We start from the raw sequence: 22,250 nt of genomic DNA on the forward strand, positions 1-22,250 counted from the left end.
TCATTTACTTGAAAAGGTTATTTAAAAAAATGTACAAAACTTCTAGTCTTTTTCTTAAAAAAGGAACCAACAATTGCATTTGAAATAATTTCTTTAAAAGTTCTGAGACCCAAAGTAACGTAGTTTGTAAGATTTTTTTGCTGCATGTTTCCACCAATCTTTCTTACGAGACACTATTGAAAGAGCTAAATATATATATAGCGTGGCTAAGCAATGACTAAGGTGGGGGTGGACAGAAGTCTTCAGGCTTTTGAAGGTTATAAACATCAAGGATGGAAAGGAATTATTTAGGGTGGTATGAACTGGAGGAGGTATTTGAATAGAGAGAAAATTAGCATGAGAATGTTAGGAAAAAATGACTTTGAAATGCAGTAAGCTGTGATAAAGCCTCCCAGAGCTCCAATGTATGGGATATTTAAAGTGTGGCTGGATGGAAATCTACATAAGAAAAAAGATTGGATGACCTTAAAGGTCTTTATTCAGCCTATAGAAAGATGAGAAGTGTAGCTATCGCCGTATTCTTGAATCGTCTTTTGTTTTATGCTACTTAAAACAGTGTTGCTCTATAAATATTTTACTGAATTGCTTTGATATACACTGATATTAGATCTTTTAATTTTTATTGTTTGTATTGCCCTGATAGGGCACTTTGGGATACTTTGTATTTCTTTAGGCTCAGTTGCTTCTTGATTTTTTTTTTTCTTACTTTCTTTTTGCTCAGTGTCTCATCTATGTGCAGTTACCCTACATGGAAGATGTAAGACAATACATGTTTTCATCCCTGAAAAACAAAAAAAAATTCACTCCTACAGGTAAGATAGTCCTTTCCTGCGCAACTTGACAAAGTACCTCATTGCTCTTCTTTTAAGACATTCTAAAAAAGCTAGGATATTTGGCCTTCCAATGAAAACATTGTCAGTATTTGGGTTTAGAAAAAAAACAAAAAACAGTCCTATGGAAATAAGTTATGGTGATGTCATCTTGAAGCATGAAGCCTGTAACAAAACTTCAGCAGTTTAGTTGCAGGCTGAGCAGACTTGAGGGGTTTGCAGGCAGTTTTTTAAGGCTGTCTTGTTGAATGTGTTGTGGCTCAGAGTTTATCTGATTTTAAGTCACACATCTGAGAGTTAGTCCTCCATAACCCTTGATCTTTGAATTCATTTGTAAGAGATGGCCAAACTGTATGGGATTTGCAGTATGTGATGAGTTAGCTAGGATTAGAATAAAATCAGCTCCAAACAAGCTGGTTTTGCAGCCACTTGTGTTGTGACCTATTGATGTACAAAGACAAAAAGGCTGAGCTGTGTTTTCTGTGGTGTGATGTTTTTTGTGAAGCATGCACTAAATGGTGTCCAGGTTCAAGGGAGGGTGTCTTTGGAGAGCCATAGAACATGCAGCCATATAAAGCTTGATTCACTGTTCTGTGAATCTTCTCAGTAATGAGCATTAATGAAAGTAGTTTGAAATCCACTTCCAATTCTTTAATTTGTTGTGTGATCTACCTGCACATCAGGGTATATAAAGCGTGCTGGGTTGTTTCTGAAATAGTTTCTGTATTCTTACTATAACTAGCAGTTTGAGAACAAATCTGAAATTTGTTTTTACCAAAACAATCGTTGACTATTGTGAACTGAGTTACTTCACAATCCTAACTTTTAAGATTTATTTTACTCAGTTTAGTTTATCAAATCAACTGTTCTCATTTTCTAAGTGGCCTATAAACCTTCTGTTGCAAATAAAAACATCTTGAAAAGAAGACAAATGGAAGCAGGAAGACAAATGGAAGCAGGAAGGCAGCAATAAATGAGGTCTTAAATAACAACAACAAAAAACTCTTTGACTTTATGCTGTAGTCCATAAACAAAGCAGGGTTTTTATTTGTGTCCACTACCCGTATTCATTTTTGGCACGTCTGTATATGCAGTGTATTCTGTGACACTTAATGGTTTGGTCAGAGTCTCCAATTATGAAGTGAATCTTCATCTGCAAATTGTTTCAAGAAATGCACTCATCTGCAAGTGTATTTGATCTTTCTTTTTATGCAATCGCTGCCTTAGCGGATCAGTTATCTGCAGTCGACTCTTTGATTGATTCTATGAATTTGGTTTATGAAGATGATGATGGAGAAACTTTTGAGGACCTGTTTAAGCCCAGCAAAATCCCAAACCCTCATTTTCAGAGGTTATATCAGGTGAGATGATGAACTATATGACTTTTTTTTTCTTGAAGCCTTTCACCTTTCTGTCTCTCTGATCCACCTTGGAATGATCTGCATTGTGATGCATCCCATAAAAATGTTTCATATTGAAGTATGGGGTAGCTGGCAATTTCCATGTTGTCTGACACATATTTTATTCCATGTTTCCAGTAATTTCTAGTTTCCAGGAAGGAAGGGAAATTACATTTGTCCTGAGAAGTCCACAACAGCATCACTGATACTTAGGGGTACCAAGGCTAGATAAGTTAAAACTTGCTTGGTTATCTCATCTCTGTGCTGTATGGCAATGATCTATGATGCAAAGACTCAGACTTCAGTTTCTGCGCAGAGAGAGAAATTACCTGACAGTCATGGAGGATTTTAGCTCCTCATTCTGGGTCTCATCAAATCGTGAGCAGAGTCACTTCTTTATTCATTGTTTCATCTAGCAGTGGTACCAAAACAAATTAGTCTGAGGTAAACTTGATCAATAGTAAATGGTTAACAGGGTTGACGTTTAAAGTACTCCATTTGGGTGTCTGAGTTAATGTGTTTTATGGGCAAGCAGAAGAGTTCACACTTCTTGCAGTTATCATTTCAAACTGTCTACATTCTGATTCACATTCCTTTCATATCATGAAGATTTTATTTGCAACTGTCAGGATGAGAGACTTAATTATGCTTTGGAATTCAAGTGTTCAAAAAAAAATGACACAGCAAATTCAAAAATAAGGAAAATTATGATGTAATTTATGCAGCTGCTGAAATATGTTGTATACAGGGCCATGGAGATTATATTGAGCGTGTGATTCCACTCTGAAAATTGACCAAAAATGGTATTATATGTTTATTATGTCTCAACAATTCAAATATATATTTTTTTCATTTCACAAGTAGAATGATGTTTTTCTTTTTTTTAAACGAAGAAAACTTACCCTAGATTCCGAAGGCCACACTGCTTCAGTATTGTCAGAAGTAACAAAGAATCTGAAGGTCATATTTATGTCTCAGGAAACATAATCCCAATGTCTTCAAATCCTACTCTGTTTGACACCTGAAGAACTCAATGTTCCCTCCAGATTCTGCCAGTCACATTGACAAGACAGTGTAAACTTAACGCAAGATTTGGTCAGCAGGAGGTTATTGCTAGGGAAGAGCTTAAAATGGATTGACCTCTGCATTACTTATATTTTAGGAAGGATCATAAAGTTTGGGTAGTATGAAACAAATACAGTTTTGCTTGCAAATGAAACATGCAGGAGATAGTATTTCCTCCTACATAGCTAGGTACACTTCTGCACTCTTTTAATTCAGGGGATTTTGCCTCTCACTGGAAGGTGTTTTTTCAGGCCTTACATCTGTCTTTTGAAATAATACGATGGTATTGTCCTAACGGTTGAGTCAAGTGCTGCCAGGAGAGGGTAACCACCTCACTCACACAATTTTGTTGGGGAATAATAAGACTTTGCAAGGGTGATTGCTGCTGGTAGAAAATGTATTTATTTACTGTTTCAATACTGGGTAGTATGCAGTTCTGTCCACAGTGCTTGCTGTTTACAGAGCCTTAAATTACTGGTCCTTTTAGCACTTTCTTTTACCCTCATTCAGCCCCTATGTTTTGTCGTGTTTACAGTGCTGCTTATTAACCCATACAAGTTGCAGACTTGAGAAGGAAAGACTGTTCTGTCCTTTAATTTGTTGGAAATGTGTTCCAGGTTCTTACTATTTTGCTTGTGGAACAAGTGATACTTTTTGTTTCTTAAGATTTACAAACAAAAAATATACTTCATCTTTTGAATGTAGCCGGGAACTTGATTGGGTTGAACAGTACCTATAAATCGTTTAGAAAAACAGTCCTGAAGAAAGGATGAGCTTCCCCTTCATTTCCTCTCTCTTTTGTCTCTTGAGGATGTTTGGAATTAAAACAGAATTTAAACAGAAACGTCAAGTCAAATTATAACTCTGGAAGTAGTGGTAGGCATCAGAAGATGACAGAGTGGGTGGAAAGGAGTTGCTAATGCTTGCTGGGGTAGAAGATGAGGAATATCCTATATCCAGAGCTCTTATTTCTTGCTTCCAGAAAAGCCTAAACAAACTTCCTTAGCTTTCTTGGTGGTAGACTTCCAACCTTGTTATTTTAGTTGTTCCTCTTCAGTATGGGGATTTGAAGCAGATAAGACACTTGTCGAATGCAGTATGTTTTTTTCATACAAACAAATGGCTTATCAGAGATTGTTCGATACTGAAACAGACCTGGGGGGACGCTCTGTGGGGACAGTGACCTGCAGCATTTAATAGTTCATGGGATCCGGCTGTGAAGTCCACAACTAAATGTGTCATAACTCTTTTTAGACCATGTGTAAGTGACTCTGTTGGTCTGGGCTAATTTGTAAGTTGTTGGACTTAAAGCAGAGCTGCAGGGGGACAGGAGGTACCTTGGAGTAAGTCTTTAAGGGCTTTCAGCAAGAAGTAATCTTATCTTCAGTTGAATTTAGTGGATTTATCTGCTGGAACATCATTTTGAAGTTGTCACAAACTAAGTGTGAACTGAACTCTAAGACACTCGCGTTGGGATTCAGTTCATACATTTAGTTCCCCAAAAGCTAGACAACTAATGTAAGCTGAGTTGTCCAAGCCTGCTTCATAAGCCATACAAAAAAAAAAAAGCCTTGAGAAAATGAGTGGTCCTTCGTCTTTTGGACACCACACAAAATGGTTGTGGAGAATGAGTAGGTGACTGGCTTGGACTCAGTGCTTATCTTTTAGACAAACGAATCTCTGTCTGATGTTCTGAGGCTTTAAAAACAGTTTGGTTCCCACGGGCTTTATAGATTTGCTAAAATATTTTCTTATAAAAGTGTGTTCATAGATACTGTGTGGAAGGGAACAAGACCAAATGCTTTCTTGCAGTAAATTCTTGTCTGTTCAGGCATTTATGCCATTACTTATTATGTAGTCAATTCCTGTTTGGCATCAGAAGCTTCAGGCTAAATCTGTTCAACTTCATCTTCGTTTAACACCTGAGTTCTGAAGGTAGCTGCCATCTCAGAGCTGGTCAGCTGCTCTGAAAAACATGAGCAAGTGATGGCTGTCGCTGCAGTTTGCTCAGCTTTTGCAACTCATGTAGAGATTTCAGATACAAAAGCCTGAAAAACACATTCACAACAGGGAATTTAGATTTTTTTGTTCAATTCAATCCACTAGTGCTGTTTTGATATTCTTTTTTGTATCACAAAAGCCATTACTGCAGCTTCCAGCAACATTTTTAGACTCTTTCAGAATAATTATGCCTTAAATCATTGCAAGTGTTTTCAAATCAGTAGCCTTGTATGACTGCCTCCTTTTGAAAGTATGTTCTAATATAGATTGGAATCTTAATGGCAGCATGAAAGCACATCAGTATTGATGTGTAGCATATGGCCTGGATGTTCTTTATTGGCAGCTTTTCAGCATGAATAGAGGTTTGTTTGTTTTTTTTTTTTTAAATTAAGGTCAAGTCTGACAGCCAACGAAGGAGCAACTCTCCTCTTTTCCTGGTTTCTTGGGAAGTTACCTGACTGTGTGAAAGCTCCCTCTCTGTAGCTCTGGCCATCTCTTCCAACCTTTATGTTCGTCTGTCAGGGGTCTTCATTGCATTGCTCTTTCCAAAGTTCATATGCAAACATACCTATATTCTGTGCCTCACCTATGCGCTTTTAACTTCTCTCTTACTACTTGCTCTTGAGTGGGTGAAGATTTCTCATGTTAAGCAAACTGAGCTTTTTCGGCCAAGAAGAGAGACTTTCTTTGAGGGACAATAAATCACGATGGTAAATGGAATATAAGGTTGTGGTACATATGTTGCTTCCTGATTTTAGAATGTCAATAATCGCTCCCATATCACTGTGTTTTATAAGAGAACTGCTTTTTAAAGGTAAATTGAAGTTAAAAAGCTGAATAGATGCTGATGACTACTTCATTCTCGTAATTTTCTTAATAATTTTCATAGAAGTCATTACAGTGAGTGTGGGTGCACTCGTATGCATCAGTATTCTAGTTTAATATCATTATTAACCTCCATAAACAGCTGATGATTTGATTCCACTCATCCAATCATGAGCTGGAATATTTCTCAGCATTATGAAGGTAGCTTCTTTAATATGGAATATACTTTGCATGTACCATATGATTACATATAGAGGCATATTACTCTAAAAGTACGTAACCTTAGAGTTTTTCTTTGCTAAAATTGTTTCTTACAGTGTTTGCAACATAAGGCTTTTCACCCCAATGAGCCACTACCGCCAATTGAACCACACCTTCTAGAGATGCTGGAGATGCCCTGCATGGTAAAAGAAAGGTGTCAGGTTCCTCTTGAGAAAGTAAAAGCACTCTTCCCTCTAAAGGATGTTGGCAAGAAAAAAGAAGAGAAGACTGCTCAAGACATCTTTAAGGATGAGTAAGTTAGAGATTTAATATTGATTAAAAAACAAAACAAAAACAAACAAAAAAAAAACACTTTTTTCCACTTCAAATTAATTTTGGTGAATGTAGCAGGCTCAGGAGCATTTTAATTGATGAGTTACATACTTAAAAAGTACTGATGGGTTGAGAACATTGTGGAACTGCACTGTCTGGGCAATTTTGGGAGTAGTGGTCTTACTACCGTGAAAGTCATGCTAGGATTAGGTCTGCCCCTCTCTGACATCATTATATGCTAATACAGAATTGCAGAATCCATCAGTTTGGAGGGGATCTCAGCAGGGCTCTCTGGTTCAACCTGCTGCACAAAGCAGTGTTACAGATCTGAACTGGTAACTCGAGGCTCCATTCAGTCTGGTTTTGGAGTTATCCAAGGATGGAGGCTGCACAGCCTCTCTGGGCAACCTGTTGCAGTGCTTGACTGCCTGATAACCAAAGAGTTTGTCCTACCAGTGGTTGGACAAAATGGGTTGGATAAGAATAACAGAAGTGAATTCAGTATCAAACTTATATCAGTTTACATGAAATACCAAGGAGCTTTACACTACCTGTCAGGATGAAAATTCCATCCCAGCATACTCTGTGTTCTACGGCTTTCATTTTGAATACCAAATCAAAAGAAAAGCAGCTTAATTATTATATGCTGTGCAGAAAATGTGAATGCCTTGAAAAATACTACAGACTCGTTCTGGAACATCTATATTCTCAACTGTTTTTAAACTAAAACTCTTGGCTTTTGGTAGTACAAATGCTCTGTTTACATTATCTGTGCTATAAATATGAAAAATAAATGCTTAATTGGTACTGCACTGGTACTGTTTTCCCAGCCAAGTCAATTTTGTTCAAACAATTATAAATCCAATTTATAGAATGCCTATAATAAAACTGGCTGGTCCCCTGGCATGTTGGACAGATCTCAGTTCTTCCCCTTTTTGTCATTTTTAGCTGTTTTTTCAGCACTAGGAGCAATGTCTTTGGGCCACTTTAAGGCCTGACTAAGCTGAGCTGTCACGTATCCTTTACTTCTGTTTGGATAGAGCCTCCTGATGTTATCTTTGGGAAGACATGGCATTGGACTTCTAGGGCTGTTGCTCTGGGAAAATGGCCACATTTCTGTATACAGATTGGGAAACACATTGCTTTTTGTTTTGTTCACTGCTGTGTGTGCCCGTCTTGCCTTGGTGAATTCACACAGATTAAATTATCTTGTCCTTGATCTGTGCCCTAATCATGTGTGCTGTATATATGTACACATACAAATATTTATATATGTATATTAAAAAGTAGAGGGAAGAAAACCATAGAACCAGGTGCAAAAAAAAAAAAAAAAAGAAAAAAGAAACCAAAATAGCCTACAGAACTTGGGCTCAAGCAAGCCAGGAAGAGAATTTAAACAAAAAGTTTTGACACATTACTGGTAGTTGCTGAAAAACATATATCCCAAAGGCTTCAATTTGATGAGCAAGAAGGAAAGCTATTTTCATTATAAACTGGTTGGCTTTAGAGGGGAGATGAAAGTAACTGTAAAAATAATTGAGATAGGAATTGGTGTGGGGTGTTATAAAATGATTTAGGGGAAAAAAGGGGTTTTGTAAGGGAGGCAAAAGAATAGAAACTCAACTATGCAAAAAAGAATGAATAATGTAATGAACAATGAGAAGATCTAAATAAAAAATGGATTAAATGTAATGAATGGGAGCAGTAGTGACATTGTTTTGTGTCTGGGACAAGCTGAGTGATTTAGTTAAATCACTTGAGGAGAAAAAAGTGTCAGTACAACAGGATAAGGAAAGCATTAAACAGCAGGTAACATTCACCTTTTTAAAATTGACAGATCTAGACAATTTGCACTGAAGAGTACTGAAAAAGTTTGCTAGAAGCTCTCTCGGCTTTTTTTTTTTTTTTTCTAAAACTGATTTGTACTGTTTTGGTCTCTTGTATTTGATATCCCTGTTGACCTAATTTCTCTGCCTAATTCTTAAGGTCTATTTGGGACTAAGGCAACATAAATACAGGCACATCTTATTAATGCTAAAGGTTAAAAATTACATTTTGTTTCGTTTTTGTTAAGCTCTGTGTAGTTTAAAAAAAATATCGCAAAATACTTTTGATTGTACTAGATTTCCTTCTTAGGATGACTTTGGAGAGGCTGTTACCTCACCCAGTTTTGCAGTATGTGAGGCCTCTGTCTAAATGTAGAAGTGGGTATCTTAAATGAATCTTGTATTTTATTAATTTGTCTCAGAGCAGTCGCACTCTTCATAGTTAAAAAATACTGCTAATCAGGGCGTTATCAGTAACAAATTTTAAATGTCAGATTATTGGCTGGTATTAATGGGTATGGATTCATTAGTTTCAGCTGTACTGCACTACTAATAATGGCTGTAGGTTTGGTCCTAGTTAGTTAAATTCAGTTATTTTCATTTTGTTCTCTTCCTACCTCCAGTCCCAAAGCATTTGGAATCAGCAAAAATAATGCAGAAGAAAAAATATTTCAAGGCATTGCAAGGAATTACAAAGCAACTTTTGAGGGAAAAAATGAGAATTCCTGTTTTTTTTTGTTTTTTTTTTTGCACTTATCAGCAAACCATCTCAGTGCACACAGGAATTTCTGTTCAAGTAGAAGTTCTGAACTCTGGTGTTAGATAAGTTTTTCCATTATACAGACAGGGATAGTGGCTGTCCAAAACAATAAAGCAACTTGTTCAGGGTCAGCCAGAAAGTCAGCAGAGCTGGGAACAAAGCAGGGTATCCTCGTCTCCTTGTCCTAAGGCATCACCAAAGTCATCACTTCTCCTAGAGTGATAAGTAGGGTGATGTTGGATGACAGGAGTTGCTGAGGAGAAGGGCTTTCATTTCAGTAGTGACAAAATTAAGTAAAAGGAATGATGAGACTACAGAAATGAAGTGGGATAGATGTTGATTGCAAAGCAGGGGAGGAGTATGCTATAGAAAGTAAAAAGGAAGTCTGTGCTATTTCTATTTAATAGCTGGTTGCTTCAGTAGCAGGCAACAACTTTTAAGATGAGTTGTAACTTTGAAGAATGCAACATGGCACCTAGTCCATGATCTCTGTTTTTATCCATGATTTATGGAGCAGTTTCTTCTTTTTATTGCAGTAGCAGGATTTTTTAGAGTAACTTTTTATTTTTGTGTTGGGATTGCTCAAAGGTAAATACTGCAGTTTAGATCATTTAGATCATAACTTTGAGTCATTCTTAAACTGAAATGTATTCTTCTGTGTAAGCCTGTTACATTAAACAACACAAAACATAGTGTCCACTTTCCTTCCCCTTTTCTGATAAACTAGAGTTTCTTCTGTTGCCAGAACGTGATCCAAAGTTTTGTAAGATTGGAACTTAAAATTAAGCTTCTCATTTGAAGCGTTGGTTGCATACACCTTGATATGTGTGTGGGCAAAGGTAGGAAGTAGCCTAAAAACACAATTAGCTTTTTAAAAACATGTCTTTTGAAAGCATTTTGAGGGGTAGCGTAAGATTGTTCTGAGCAAATTCTTATTTGGGGTTTGCCTAGCAAGTCTGGACTGCTGGAAGTGGAAGTTTATAAAGCACTTGTGTGCTGATGGAGATTATGGGTTATGAGACTCAAAAGTCAGTGTGAGCAGATAAGTAGTAGCTATCGGTTCCAAGACAGGAACTTGCAGGTAATTTTTAAAGAGTAAATGGATTTCTTAATGTTTAAGTTTTTTATTGCAATTTTATGGAATAAAAAAGGAATCTGCTTAAAAGGAATCTGTTGATAATACCAAATGTCACATGTGATTATTGATTTACAGTGTAGAGTGAATCAGCAAGGTCAACTCAATGTACTGGTTCCAAATAAAGCAACTAGAGAGAGCCAGCCTGTATTCTGAAATGTGGTAAAGAGGTGGATGAGTAAATTCACTCCTGAAATAAGTATCAATAATCTTGTACTTTTAACAAACAGTAGCTTCCATTTATGCTAAGATAAAATTTGATTTGTCTCTATTGTCTGCTTTGTGAAGACTGTGGGAGAAATGAAGTATGGTTTGTTGTTAATTTGGGAACAGCTGTATAATGAATTTTGGTCCAGTGTGCAGTGTATACTTTGCAAATTTACTGACTTCTTATTGAGTAGGCAGAGCAGTTTACTTTGATTTAGTGTTTCTGTTCATTTTTGTCATCCTCATTTGCAGCAATGAAGATGGACACAATCCTAAGAAACAAAAAATTGAAGATGAGGAAGATAACTTTAGCATCATAAAACTTGCTGAAGGCAATGTCACCTCTGTAAGTATATTTTTACAACAGCTTTGATTTCTGACAGGAAATGGTAAGCACGGTGAATTTTCATTCTGAGATTATTGTATCCATTTTTTAGTAAACATTTATATTTGCTGTGGTTTTAGTTCTTTTGTAAGGTTTCTGTACGTGTATGCCCATTTAGAACTTCATCTTTAAGATCTTAGAGTGGGCCAGGAGAGGTGAATGAACTGAGTATGAGCTTTTAATTTTGAGCTTCCTATTGGCTTGCCAAGCCAAAGATTCTGTACCCACATGCCCGGGGGCTCCCGTTAAGAGTCCCATTCCTCATTAATTGTCTGTCAAGATTAGTGAGAGGTCTGTTTCAGAGCTGAACTAACAGCCTGAATTACTGTGCTCTGACCTCTTAAACCCCAGAGAATATAGTTGGCCTATAAGAGTACAGTGTTGTAAGTGTAATTCATCTGGCTAGTGTCATAACTAACCTTTGCTAGGAGTAGTGCATGGTTTAACACACATCGTGTTTTTTGTATCTGCATGCAGAGAAGTGTAGAGGTTCTGTTTCCATGTTAAAAAGAAATCTAAAGGTCCCTATTGCCTCACAAGAAGAAAGAGATGGATACTGACAGACAATTCTGTTCATTTTGGACCTTTTGTAGGTTGGCAGTGTTAACCCAGCAGAAGACTTCCGAATTCTGGTGAGGCAGAAAAATGCTGACTTCAAAGATGGTAAATGACTTTTATCTATCTTAACTGTATTTAGCAGCATCTTCAGAGCTAAAGCGATCCAGTTTCCTAAAAACAGGTTTCTGGTGCTATGTGAGATACTTTGGACTATACTGCCTAGCTTCCAGTGCTGCTTAATGAGGGGTAGCACTTGTAAGCCTCAAATACCCTTGTTTGTGTAAGATGGCACTAGACAGCTACACTGAGGCGTCTGAGTAACAACTTAGCTGTTTCAAACAGGAGATCCTTTCACACTGACTACCTTATTCAAACTGTTTATCAGCTTCTCGTCTGACTATATGTGATCTTTCTAGCTTGAAGTGGAGGCTTGTTGAATGGGCATTGTGTTGACAGTCCTGTCTTCTGCCTACTTAATCTTGTTTTATGGAGAAATAAGAATCAGATGTCTGGGCTTTAAATATTTACATGCAAAAATAATTTGTTACTGCTTGTGAGCAAAGTAAAATGTGTAGAAGGGATGTAATAACCAGCTAGCACCTCAAGAGGTGTGAGCAGGCTCTGTTTTAACTGAATCTATCGCTCAGCACACAGAAAGATGGGGTTTTGATGCAGAGACGAGGAAGAATAAAAAGCTCAGGTCAGCCACGGTCTTATTGGTCTGGCATCCTCTAAGTCTGAAAGTGCAAAGGAATTATTGTTTGCATAGTATTTTCCTAGTAGAATATCTATACAGAGATGTGTGTAATCCAAAGCTATCTTAAAAAGGGTGTACAAGGTGAGTGGGGTCTTTTTTCCTCTTAAATGCTGATTTGAAGGTTGTGGCAAGGTAAATTTCATCTGCCCAATAGCCACTAATGTACAATTTCTTTTCAAAGGAAATATTTGAAGGGGTTCTGAAGAAGACAGGTGCTGGTTATTTCAGCTATGCCTTTGCTCCTTTTGGACTTAGTTTGAGGAGTATGTTAAGTAATATATTATTTTACAATAGCCTTGTAAAGCTTATATAGTTATTTCTCTTCAGATTTTCCAGAACTATCAGGCAGGTAACCAGCTATGTGCATGGATTTAGCAGTACCAATCGTGTTTATTGGAAAAAATGTTGGGAATTGTGTTCTTGTGTCTCAGATATATTAAGATGTAGTAAAAAGCATTGCACAAGGCACTAAAATACTGAAACTGAAAAAAATGACTACTTTTTATAGTAATTAGTTTTATCACGTAGGAGAGTTTTAAGGCAGAAATAAATGTAGTGATTACCAGTAAAGATCATTTAAGTGAAGAGTGCTTAAATATGTCCACTCAGCAGCTGTTCTGGACATAACTGCAGTACATGTTGGGATAGCTTCTGAAATTTTGAGAAATCTGCTTTTATACATACGATCTATTATATATAAATATATATCTAGACAAAATGTAGTGCAGTCACCCATTTAAAGGAGAGAGAGAGTCAATATAAATAAAAACATGCTCTGCATATGATTTTTCTCTTCTGCATAATCCTTTTTCTTCTTCAGAGCTTTTTAGTTGGCTTAGTACATAAAACATTGCAGGCATGTTTTTAATGGCTTGCTGTGTGACATTCTGGTTATGTAAATAGTAAATTATGTTTTAAAACTATTCAGTGGTTCTAACAGAGTTTTTCTTAAATATAGTTTTATATCAAATTTAATGAGGAAACTCTTTACATGCTCTAGCAGGGTTAAAAAAATTTAAAATGTCCTTTCAGGAAAGGGTAATCTATTGCAGGCATTCTAGTAGTTTATTGTAGTCAGTAGTTTATACGTAGCAGTTTTGTGTGTCAAGATGCAGACAGGTTTTACCCTGTTTTGTTTCTTTGCAATATAAAAAGATGATCCAATGTAGTCTTCAAACTGGTTAGAGCCCATGTTCTCGTTTGAAAAAAGGCAGCAGTTCCTTCTTCCTTCCCTCCCTGAAAAACAGCAACAGAATCCCTCCATGGAACAGTGGAAGCCAATAAAATTGAGGGATATGGGGAAAAAGTTGACTTCAAAAATTTTTATAGATTTATTCAGAAGACAGAGGCCTTTTAACTGTTTGCATGGAAGTGGATGAAGGTTGTGTTTTTGTTTTGTTTTTTGGTAGATAGAGAAGTTGTAGCAATAGCAAGAATTGTAGTTTAGAGACTGTCAGCAAGGATCTTAATTAAGCTGTGAGTTACCATCTGCTGCAGTGGCCTCACTGGTATTTGATGGTCAGGGCTTCTGCCATTCATAGGAGAAGCCAAAGTGCAGCTTGCACAGTGTCTGTGTGCTGCACAGCAGACCAGAGCAGGAGAAATGGCGTATTTATTCCTAGCAAGTAGAGTAATGTCTGTTTTGGTAACGTGTTAATACATTCTCTAGAAAAATGAAGAATTTCGTATTGGCAAGGGTCTCAGGGGTAGCTTTTCGGAGGCTAGCAGCTCAAATTCTGAACTCAAAATTCTATCAACTTCATTTTTAATTGACATCTGTGTGTATTATAGTAGGGACACACTCAGAGTTCACGTGATGAGTTGTGTGTGAGGGTGCCAACGTACAGGTTCGTGTTCATTGCTCACGTAAGGAGCACTGAGTTTCCTCTCTGGATGTTTTTACTTCCTCGTTTGCATGCATGGCTGCAGATCTGTCATTTTATGCAGGTCTTCTTTTGAACAGGTTACAAGTGCGCAGTCATCACAAAGAGCAGTTTTCTGATAACTACTCCTGACGTTTTTATCAATGAATGCAAATGAAATAGATGAGTGTGCCTGAGTAGAATCTTTATTCTCATGGCTGTACGATGAACTTCTTCATCGTTGTGCCTGCAGAGAAGACTCTCAAATAGAGTGACTGTTTGCCACCTTCATAGTGTGGAAGAAATAGCCCCATGACTACTATTTCAATCCTGTTGGCCTATTTACAGATTTCCATTCATGTCTGTATTTCTGGGAAGCAGATAACGTCTGGTATAGGGTGTGGTGTTTTCATACAATTCTGTAGAAGATAGAATGGCTTTAAGTAAAGAGATAGTGACACATGTAGCATTTTCTTTGGTTTCTAAATGTTATGTGGAAGTTATAGGTCAGATATCGTTGGCACTTATAGGACTACTCTCTGAGAACATGGTGTTTGTAGCTGAAAGAGCTTTTTTTTGTTTTTACTGATTGCCAGAGATAAATCTGCATTGATAACTGTACAGTTTATGGATGTTAAAAAACGTGTCCAGAGAGAAATTCCACTTGACTCTGTTTTTATGTTTGCAGTAAGTTTGTCAATATTTTTTTTTTCCTAGGCATTTTTTGGAAAATAAGGTTGAGTCAGTCAGCAATTGCATGTGTAGATGTTGGTAAATACTTCGTCTTGCCTGAGGTGACGCTCTTGCCATGGCATGTAGATCATTTCTTAGTAAAATTTGTAACCAGAGCATTTCACACTGGATGCTTCATGTGCAGAAAAGAATTGTGTATAACAGATTTGCAATGGAAACTTATTAGACAGATATTTTATTTACAGATTTTCTCTAGGAAGGTGTTCAGTTAGCTACCTTTCTAGACCAAAGATACATTTAAAACAAAACACTAGTGTTTGCTTTTTATTGGCATGTGTCTTTGCTGTTTGTCTCTATTTTTATCTGACTGGATATATTTGTATATAGCAGAGTATTCATATGCTATTGCTAGTTAGGCCAAGTGCAATGACTGGTTTAATGGAAGCAATTCAGTCATTAGAATGTGACCAAATACTTGAGTATAAAAAAAAAATCACTGAAGTTTTTTCTCTGTCTGCTTCACAGAGAAGATGAGGCCAGACTTTTCTGTGAAGGGTATAGCAATTGGGTGAGACACAGAGCTCTGAGTAGCAACAAACAGCATTTGGATTAGATATGGGGGAGAAAAATCACAGCGATGGTAGTCAAACATGAAAAGAGGGGCCTGGACAACTTGGAGACTCCATTTTTAGAGCTACTTGAAACTAAATTGCTTGGAGCACTGAACCACCTGGTTCACCATGACCCTGATCTGAGTGGGGTTTGGGCCAAACGTCCGTTGGATATCCAGTCTTAAATCATCCTGATCCATACCCACAGTTACTGGCCATTTAGAGAGACCATCCCAAAACTAAGCAGTACTTTACAGCACACTGCAGTAGCTTAGTAGCTCTTGGTAAGGGCCTTATTTCTTGACTTAAAGATGAAGGAAATCCTTAAAAATTAGGACACTTTTCTGTTTAGAAACTGTTTCTTCTTGTCAGGTACTAAAAGATCATCCTCACAGAGCAGCTGTTTAAAGTCCATTATCAGGTAGTTTAACTCATTTGTCAGTGACTCTTACTTTAAACACTGTCCATTAATACAAATCATTATCACCACCACTGGATAAGTCAAAAGGTTGCTAATAATAGGAGTCATTTGTCTACAGAAGGAGCTATGTTTTTAACAAGGAATCACCTTGGAATTAAAGGTACCAACAAGGAATTGAACCTGGACAATAACACAGTCTCAACTATTATTAAGCTGCATTCTGTTTGGCATAGTAATCAAGACCACAAATTGAAGAAATGTGAGAATATAACTACGCTTTTGTACCGTAACTATTCAGATAACAAGTGAATATAATTGTTCATGGCATATTTCACAAGAAGTAACAGCACTGGTGAATGTATTTTAGAGTACGAAATGTGCCTCAGTGCCAGTGGGCAGTGATTAATTTCTGAATGAATTAAGATCTTCTACTGAAGTATTTTTACTTGTAGTTCTCCACTCTGTACTCACTTTTTGCATCACCCAAAAGCAAATACTCACACTAACGGAAAGGCAGATGATAGGTAGCAGAAGAAAGGGAAGAAAAAGAAACAAAATTCTCAGACCTGTAGGTGTAATGGCACAAAGTCCACTTTGGAGAAGTTCCAGTTATAATCCTGTTCTGCTGTCTCCAGTATTTTCTCTGTTCCCCTACAGTAATTTGGTAGTCCAGTCAGAGCACAAAAATTCCGTTTTGTGTTCGTCAATCATTGGTCTGTCATTTAGTGCAGGCCCAGTGGACAGACCGAATTTTAGCCACGTTGTTTCAAGACATTAAAAGAATCTGACTTATTGTTGCCATGTTTCCTGCATAATTTTGATGTTTCGTTGCCTATTAAAATACTGCAGGGCTTTTTTTTTTGTTTGTTTCAGATTTGGAAACAGATTTCAAAAAGGAGCTCACAGGCAGTAGCAAGAAACAGTGTTCTTCTGATGCCTGCCAGGGCAATCAAATAGAAAAGGTTTCTTACAAAAAAAAAAAAAAAAGTAATGCAAAAGAAGTAGAGGATCTGATAATTCCAAGCAGTTCGCTGGAATCATTCTGACAATAAAGACTTTTATTGCACCCTGGTAGCGCCTGGGGTTTTAATTTAACACATCAATGAAAAGGCAGCATTTAAAAAAACAAACCAAAAAACCCCAAAAACCACAACAACCCACCACCAGCAGCAGGACTTGCTTTTATCAGTGCAATTCGTAAGAAATTAGAACATTTAATGAGAAAATCGTTAACCATGAAAAAAATGGACTGACTTAACTCGAGGAGCTTAAGTAGTGAGACTTCAATTTAGTTTGTCAGCTACTGGTAATATAAATAAAGAGTGAGTTGATCACCTCTGGAGCAGTAGGCAATTTAGCACACTTTCTTGTGTGATAGCTGCTGTTGGACAGACCCGCTGTCTGCCTCCTTTTCTAGCAACTCACTAGAGTCAAAAGCTAGTGGGAGAATATCAAACACTTCTTGTTTCACTCATCTCTTCAGAGGTGGTATCCTTCAGATCCAGTTCAGTTAGGCATTTAATAGAAAACAGTAAGTACTGGCTGTTACATCCATGATTATGGTAAGCATGGTGGAATACAGCGATTGCTTTGATGTTATTACATCTTCGTTGTAAATTTAACCCTTTCATTGAAATAAGCATGTGTTTCAAAGGATGTTTTTGGGCTCTGTTTTTTAGAGTTGTAAAATATAACATTGCTCAGCTTTAGGATTCCAAATATTCTAGTTTTACTTCCTGTGAAAAAAGTTAGGCCAGTGCTTTTCTCTTGGCTTTTAGGTTTGGAATTTTACCTTGGCTATGCTTGAGTTTCTTCCCAGTATATCTAGCTTTTTCAAGGAGGCTGCAGTAATTGTCAGTAGCTTAGATACTGTCAATTATGAAATTGAGTTGTCTGAGGCAGTATGGGTGTGATTAACTCTTTTGATGCCTGTCAAGGTAGAATAGAAAGAGATGCAAATGAATTTATTTATTTATTTTGCTGAGGAATTGTACATTATTTAGTTTGCTTATTTATTCCTCCTTGTCTTTCAGTGAGTCAGCAGCTGATAAACCGCATTGATCAGTTTCTGGAACATAAAAGTTCACAGTACTACATGAAAGGGATCAATTGTATCAGAGTTTTCAGAGAGGAGTCCATAAAGGTAATGTTAATATGTGAAAACTCTTCCAAATTGAAGATATGATGGGCCTATTCGCTATATTGAAAATGTGGTAATTTATTGCTACAGGAGAAGTAGATTAAAAAGATTTTAATCGCTTATGCTGTTTGAAAGTTTAGAAACATATTTCCATTTGTGTTTCTTTATTCTTAACTTGAATAAGGACTAGATTCTGTGGTGTTACATACTGTTATTTTTGTTCTTTGAAACATAAAATCACAAGGCCTGTGGCCTGATGTTTATAAAAGAAAAATATGCTAGTGCACAAAGTTCTATTAAAACAAGTTTCGAAAAGCTACAGAGATTTGTAGTTCTGTTTTTTTTGTGGCTCACTTTTCCTTAGAACTCTTGGTTCTAGAAGAATTAAAATGTGTAATGATTTATGCTCACCATTTTATATGACTTCATGAAGAATTAACGTTTGCAGCTATTTCCATATTGCCCTGTAATCATTGCTGTTATTTTTTTCAGCTGTCCAAGGTGCGGTGCTTTAATGATTTTCTGCAGGCCCTGAAATCAAAGGTGGAAGACAAAGCCTTAGTTGATTTCTGGGAGATTGTGGTACAAGGTATGATGGCATTCCACTTTTTAAAGTATTTCTACTTTTATTATTCGTTATGTAGGTGAAAACCTTATGTTAGCAATGGGACACTGAAACTAAACCTAGAGCAACATTTTGATTTAGGTCATTCCCGCAGCCTCTGTAAAAAGAAAAAAAAAATAAACAATCACAACAGCAACATCCATTTCTTTCACATTACAGCTTCCTTTTTTTGTCCTAATTGTTTCCTACCAGTAAGATTTCATAATGTCTTGCCAAGTCGTGTTGAAATAGTAAACGAATTGTGTAAGAAAAGAGACAAATTAAATGTCACAAGGTAAGGAGAACGAGATAGGATTTCAGGTGAATTTGAAGATAAGTGGAAAAACTTGTGCAGCTTATATATAAAAAGATGCTTCCAAATTCAGCCTCAAAAAAGGCATGAATAACATTGAAATATGTCACTGATTGTTTTGTATTTAAGCAACTTGAAGAACCAAATATGTGGTAATATGACACCTACCTATGATTAAACTGGGAGATACAGGGCAATGCGATTCCAAAAGAGCTTCAGAGACTACGCAAGTGATAAATAAAGGAACATTTTCACAAATATGAAGCGTGGTGGGCTATAAAAAACATCTTTTACATCATACTCTTGTTTTTAATTGGAATCAGTGCTAGGAAAATCTGTTAAATGCCCAACTGTGTATTTAAGGGTGCATGCTATAAAATGCAATTATATGCTTTTATATAGCACCTCTCAAAATGAAGGACTCCAGACTGTGTTTAATGCCTGCTTTATCTAACTATTTCAAAATATAGGATGGGAATTTGTTTATTAACCAAAACCAACAGCACAAGGCAACTCTCAAAGGCTATTGTAGGGTACTGTCTCTGAACAAATCTGAAGAGGAAAAAAAAAAACACACAAAAAAACCCTTTGGAAGTAGGAAACTTGGATCTTTTTAAGTCATGCTTAGAATACTGTTTTAATATTTTTAGTTGGTTCAAACCAGAGTTTTCAACAAATTGGACTATATTTCTCAGAAAATAATTAAATACAAACAGGGATGATATTTTCATTCGAAGCAGATTATCTTCTGAGAAGATGATAAAATCATGATGCTTTATGGATAATCCAACTAGCTGGTCTTGCTGAGTAGCTGAAATTGCTTTTCATTTGCTGCTATCAAAAGCAGAAGTCCTGTTTTCCCTGCTTCTTGTGACATAACACATGCCCTTTTTTTCCTCTAAATGTGGCATTGGGCCTTGTTATGAGCCACTGCAATCACCAAGAGGATGGATGTGAGTCAATGAGTTAGTGATTCTTGGAGCAGGAGCAAGGCAGATCTATTTGATAAGCTCACTCATCTCGTGAAACCCTGCTGTGTAGCTCTGTGGGCATGTTAAGGTGGCATTAAACTTGTGATGCTGCTAAACCTTTCTGAACCTACTGTTCTTTCCTCTCACACCCACAGATTCTTAATTTGGCAACAAGCGTTTGCGTAGCCAAGTGATGGCTGGATTGGGAAAATAATTGGGATGAAAAGTAATTGAGTGTTTTTTCTTTTGTTTTTGTGGGTCACTGCACAGGATGGTGGTGCAGACACAACCAGGGCAGGACCGGCACTTTGGTATAGTCATTCTGTAGAACCACAGCATCAGTATTTGTATGGTAGGAGTTAATTTTTGTAAGGCTGTTAAGGACTGAAGAGCATGCTGTGAATGACTAAAAGTGTAATTTCTGATAGATTTTCAGCATTTCATCTGTGATCTATGATTTCAGTGTCTCATTAGTTTGATTGTCATAATATTAACAGTTTCCTAAATGGATACTTCCACAAGCTTATGAATATTCTCATTAATTTATTTTTATATCATAGTTGACTCATTTATGCAAGTCACATCTTCCTTTGAGCAATATTTTTTTATTTTTGGTGGTGGTGATGATGACACATCGAGAATTTGAAATTTGGAGGACTTGTTTCATTTCTAATGTTAAGTCTGGTTTTGGGAAGCCTTCTAATGATACTTTTATATCTTTTATTTTTTTAGACAGAATTTCTTTGATCACTAAAGATGAAGCAGAGGGAAGTTCTGTGACTAGTGAAGAAGCTGAAAAGGTATCATTTTTTAATGAGCATCTATTTGTGTAGAGCCCTTGCTGTGGAACAGAAAATTCTTTATGGTGTGTATAAATCTTTAGGTGAATGAAATAGGATCCTTATGAAGGAAGAATATTGTCCTTTTGCTGTAGAATTAATACTACCCTATTCTAGAGCAAAAATAATTCCATAGCATGTACCACAGCATTATATTTTAATTGGTCTTTAGAAAGTAGCATGTACATCATTATCTGAAAATATCCTTTCTGAAGAACAGGAATTTCAGGAGCTCAGTTTAATGGAACAGCAATAAATTTTATATGCAAGATTGCTATTTGAACTTTGTATAAAGGGCTGTGATCTCGTTGTTAACATGCTAGTTCAAAAATCACGATTTTTTTGGTCTAAAAGCTTTGCTAACTCTAGCAATATAAAGCTGTCATAGCTTGTTTTCATCATATATGCAGTGATAGCAGTAATTTCTACTTTATTGAGGTCTTGTGGATTGGACATCATAGATTATGCTATTATTATTGGTCATTGTATTGGCTTCTTTCAGAAAAAGAAATTTGGGGTATTTGCAGGTATTCTTCCTACAGAAATAAAGCATTTCAGTAACTGCAGTGATGAATGAAGGATGCTACAGTTACAGAGGAGTGACTTATAAAAGACAGAATGGTGCCTGTTTGAAAGAAGATATAATTCAGATTTACTGTCAAAAATTGTTTGCATAGAGAGGATAAGACAGGCATTTTTGTATCAGGCTGCTGCTTGCCATATGACTTTGAAGAGTTTAGAAGAAGGGAAGTCTCAGTATTACAGACCCCTCAACGTAAACATAGGTAAAATCCTTCTACTTTGCAAAGAAGCAGCTTTGTTAAAAGATGCTATATTGATTTTTACAACTTCTGGACCTTACATTAGCAATAACAAGGGGCTTGAAGTAGGTTCTCCATGAATGAATTAAAGAGTAGGTATGAAGTTTTATTTTAGAAACTATTTTTTAATCTAACAAATTATCTCGAGGTAAAGAAGACGAATGAAAATGTAAACAAGCTCCTAAGAACCCCAAATCTAAACTCATATACAGAGTGCAAATGTCAGAGTGACTTTTTGTTGTACACGTGAAGGACCTACTGGTTGTTTCTCATTATGCATAACTGTATAGAACATTCTTCTGTTCTTTAAAACCAGCAGTTTTAAAGAATATCAGGTTTTGTTACATATTCTGAGTGCTATGAGTTTACTTTGAAACTTCACAAGACCATTTGTTTCTTGAACTTCACTTTTTAGTCTGAAACTGTCATTGGTGTTCAAAATGTGATAAAGCTGCATGAAATAGCCTCTATTCCTGAAGGAAATCTCTACTAGCCATAAAGACCTTACAGGGCACAGATCTCTGAACTATGATCTTATGGTGGCTAAGAAATACTGTGTCTGCATAGGAATGCAGCAGAAATTATGAAGAGTAGCAAGGAGCAGAGTTACAGCTGTCAGGCTAAGCTGGAACAAAACATTGTAGACTGACTTTAGAAGGACTTTTCTTTTTAACATCATCCTGCAGTCAGCC

General features: G+C 36.6%; 1 protein-coding gene across 3 annotated transcripts in view; it reads left to right on the top strand.

Annotated features, from left to right (window-relative positions):
- Nucleotides 1–22,250, top strand: part of XRCC5 (X-ray repair cross complementing 5) — a 48,242-nt gene that overhangs the window by 20,430 nt on the left and 5,562 nt on the right. For all 3 annotated transcript variants that reach the window (XM_068687162.1, XM_068687161.1, XM_068687164.1), the window contains exons 12-19: nucleotides 722–812; nucleotides 2,058–2,191; nucleotides 6,439–6,635; nucleotides 10,836–10,929; nucleotides 11,562–11,631; nucleotides 17,904–18,013; nucleotides 18,503–18,599; nucleotides 20,631–20,698. In XM_068687162.1, coding sequence (XP_068543263.1) covers nucleotides 722–812; nucleotides 2,058–2,191; nucleotides 6,439–6,635; nucleotides 10,836–10,929; nucleotides 11,562–11,631; nucleotides 17,904–18,013; nucleotides 18,503–18,599; nucleotides 20,631–20,698 — 861 coding nt within the window. The remainder of the gene's footprint in view (nucleotides 1–721; nucleotides 813–2,057; nucleotides 2,192–6,438; nucleotides 6,636–10,835; nucleotides 10,930–11,561; nucleotides 11,632–17,903; nucleotides 18,014–18,502; nucleotides 18,600–20,630; nucleotides 20,699–22,250) is intronic.

This window comes from Anas acuta, chromosome 6, assembly GCF_963932015.1.
Source record: "Anas acuta chromosome 6, bAnaAcu1.1, whole genome shotgun sequence".
NCBI lineage: Eukaryota > Metazoa > Chordata > Aves > Anseriformes > Anatidae > Anas > Anas acuta.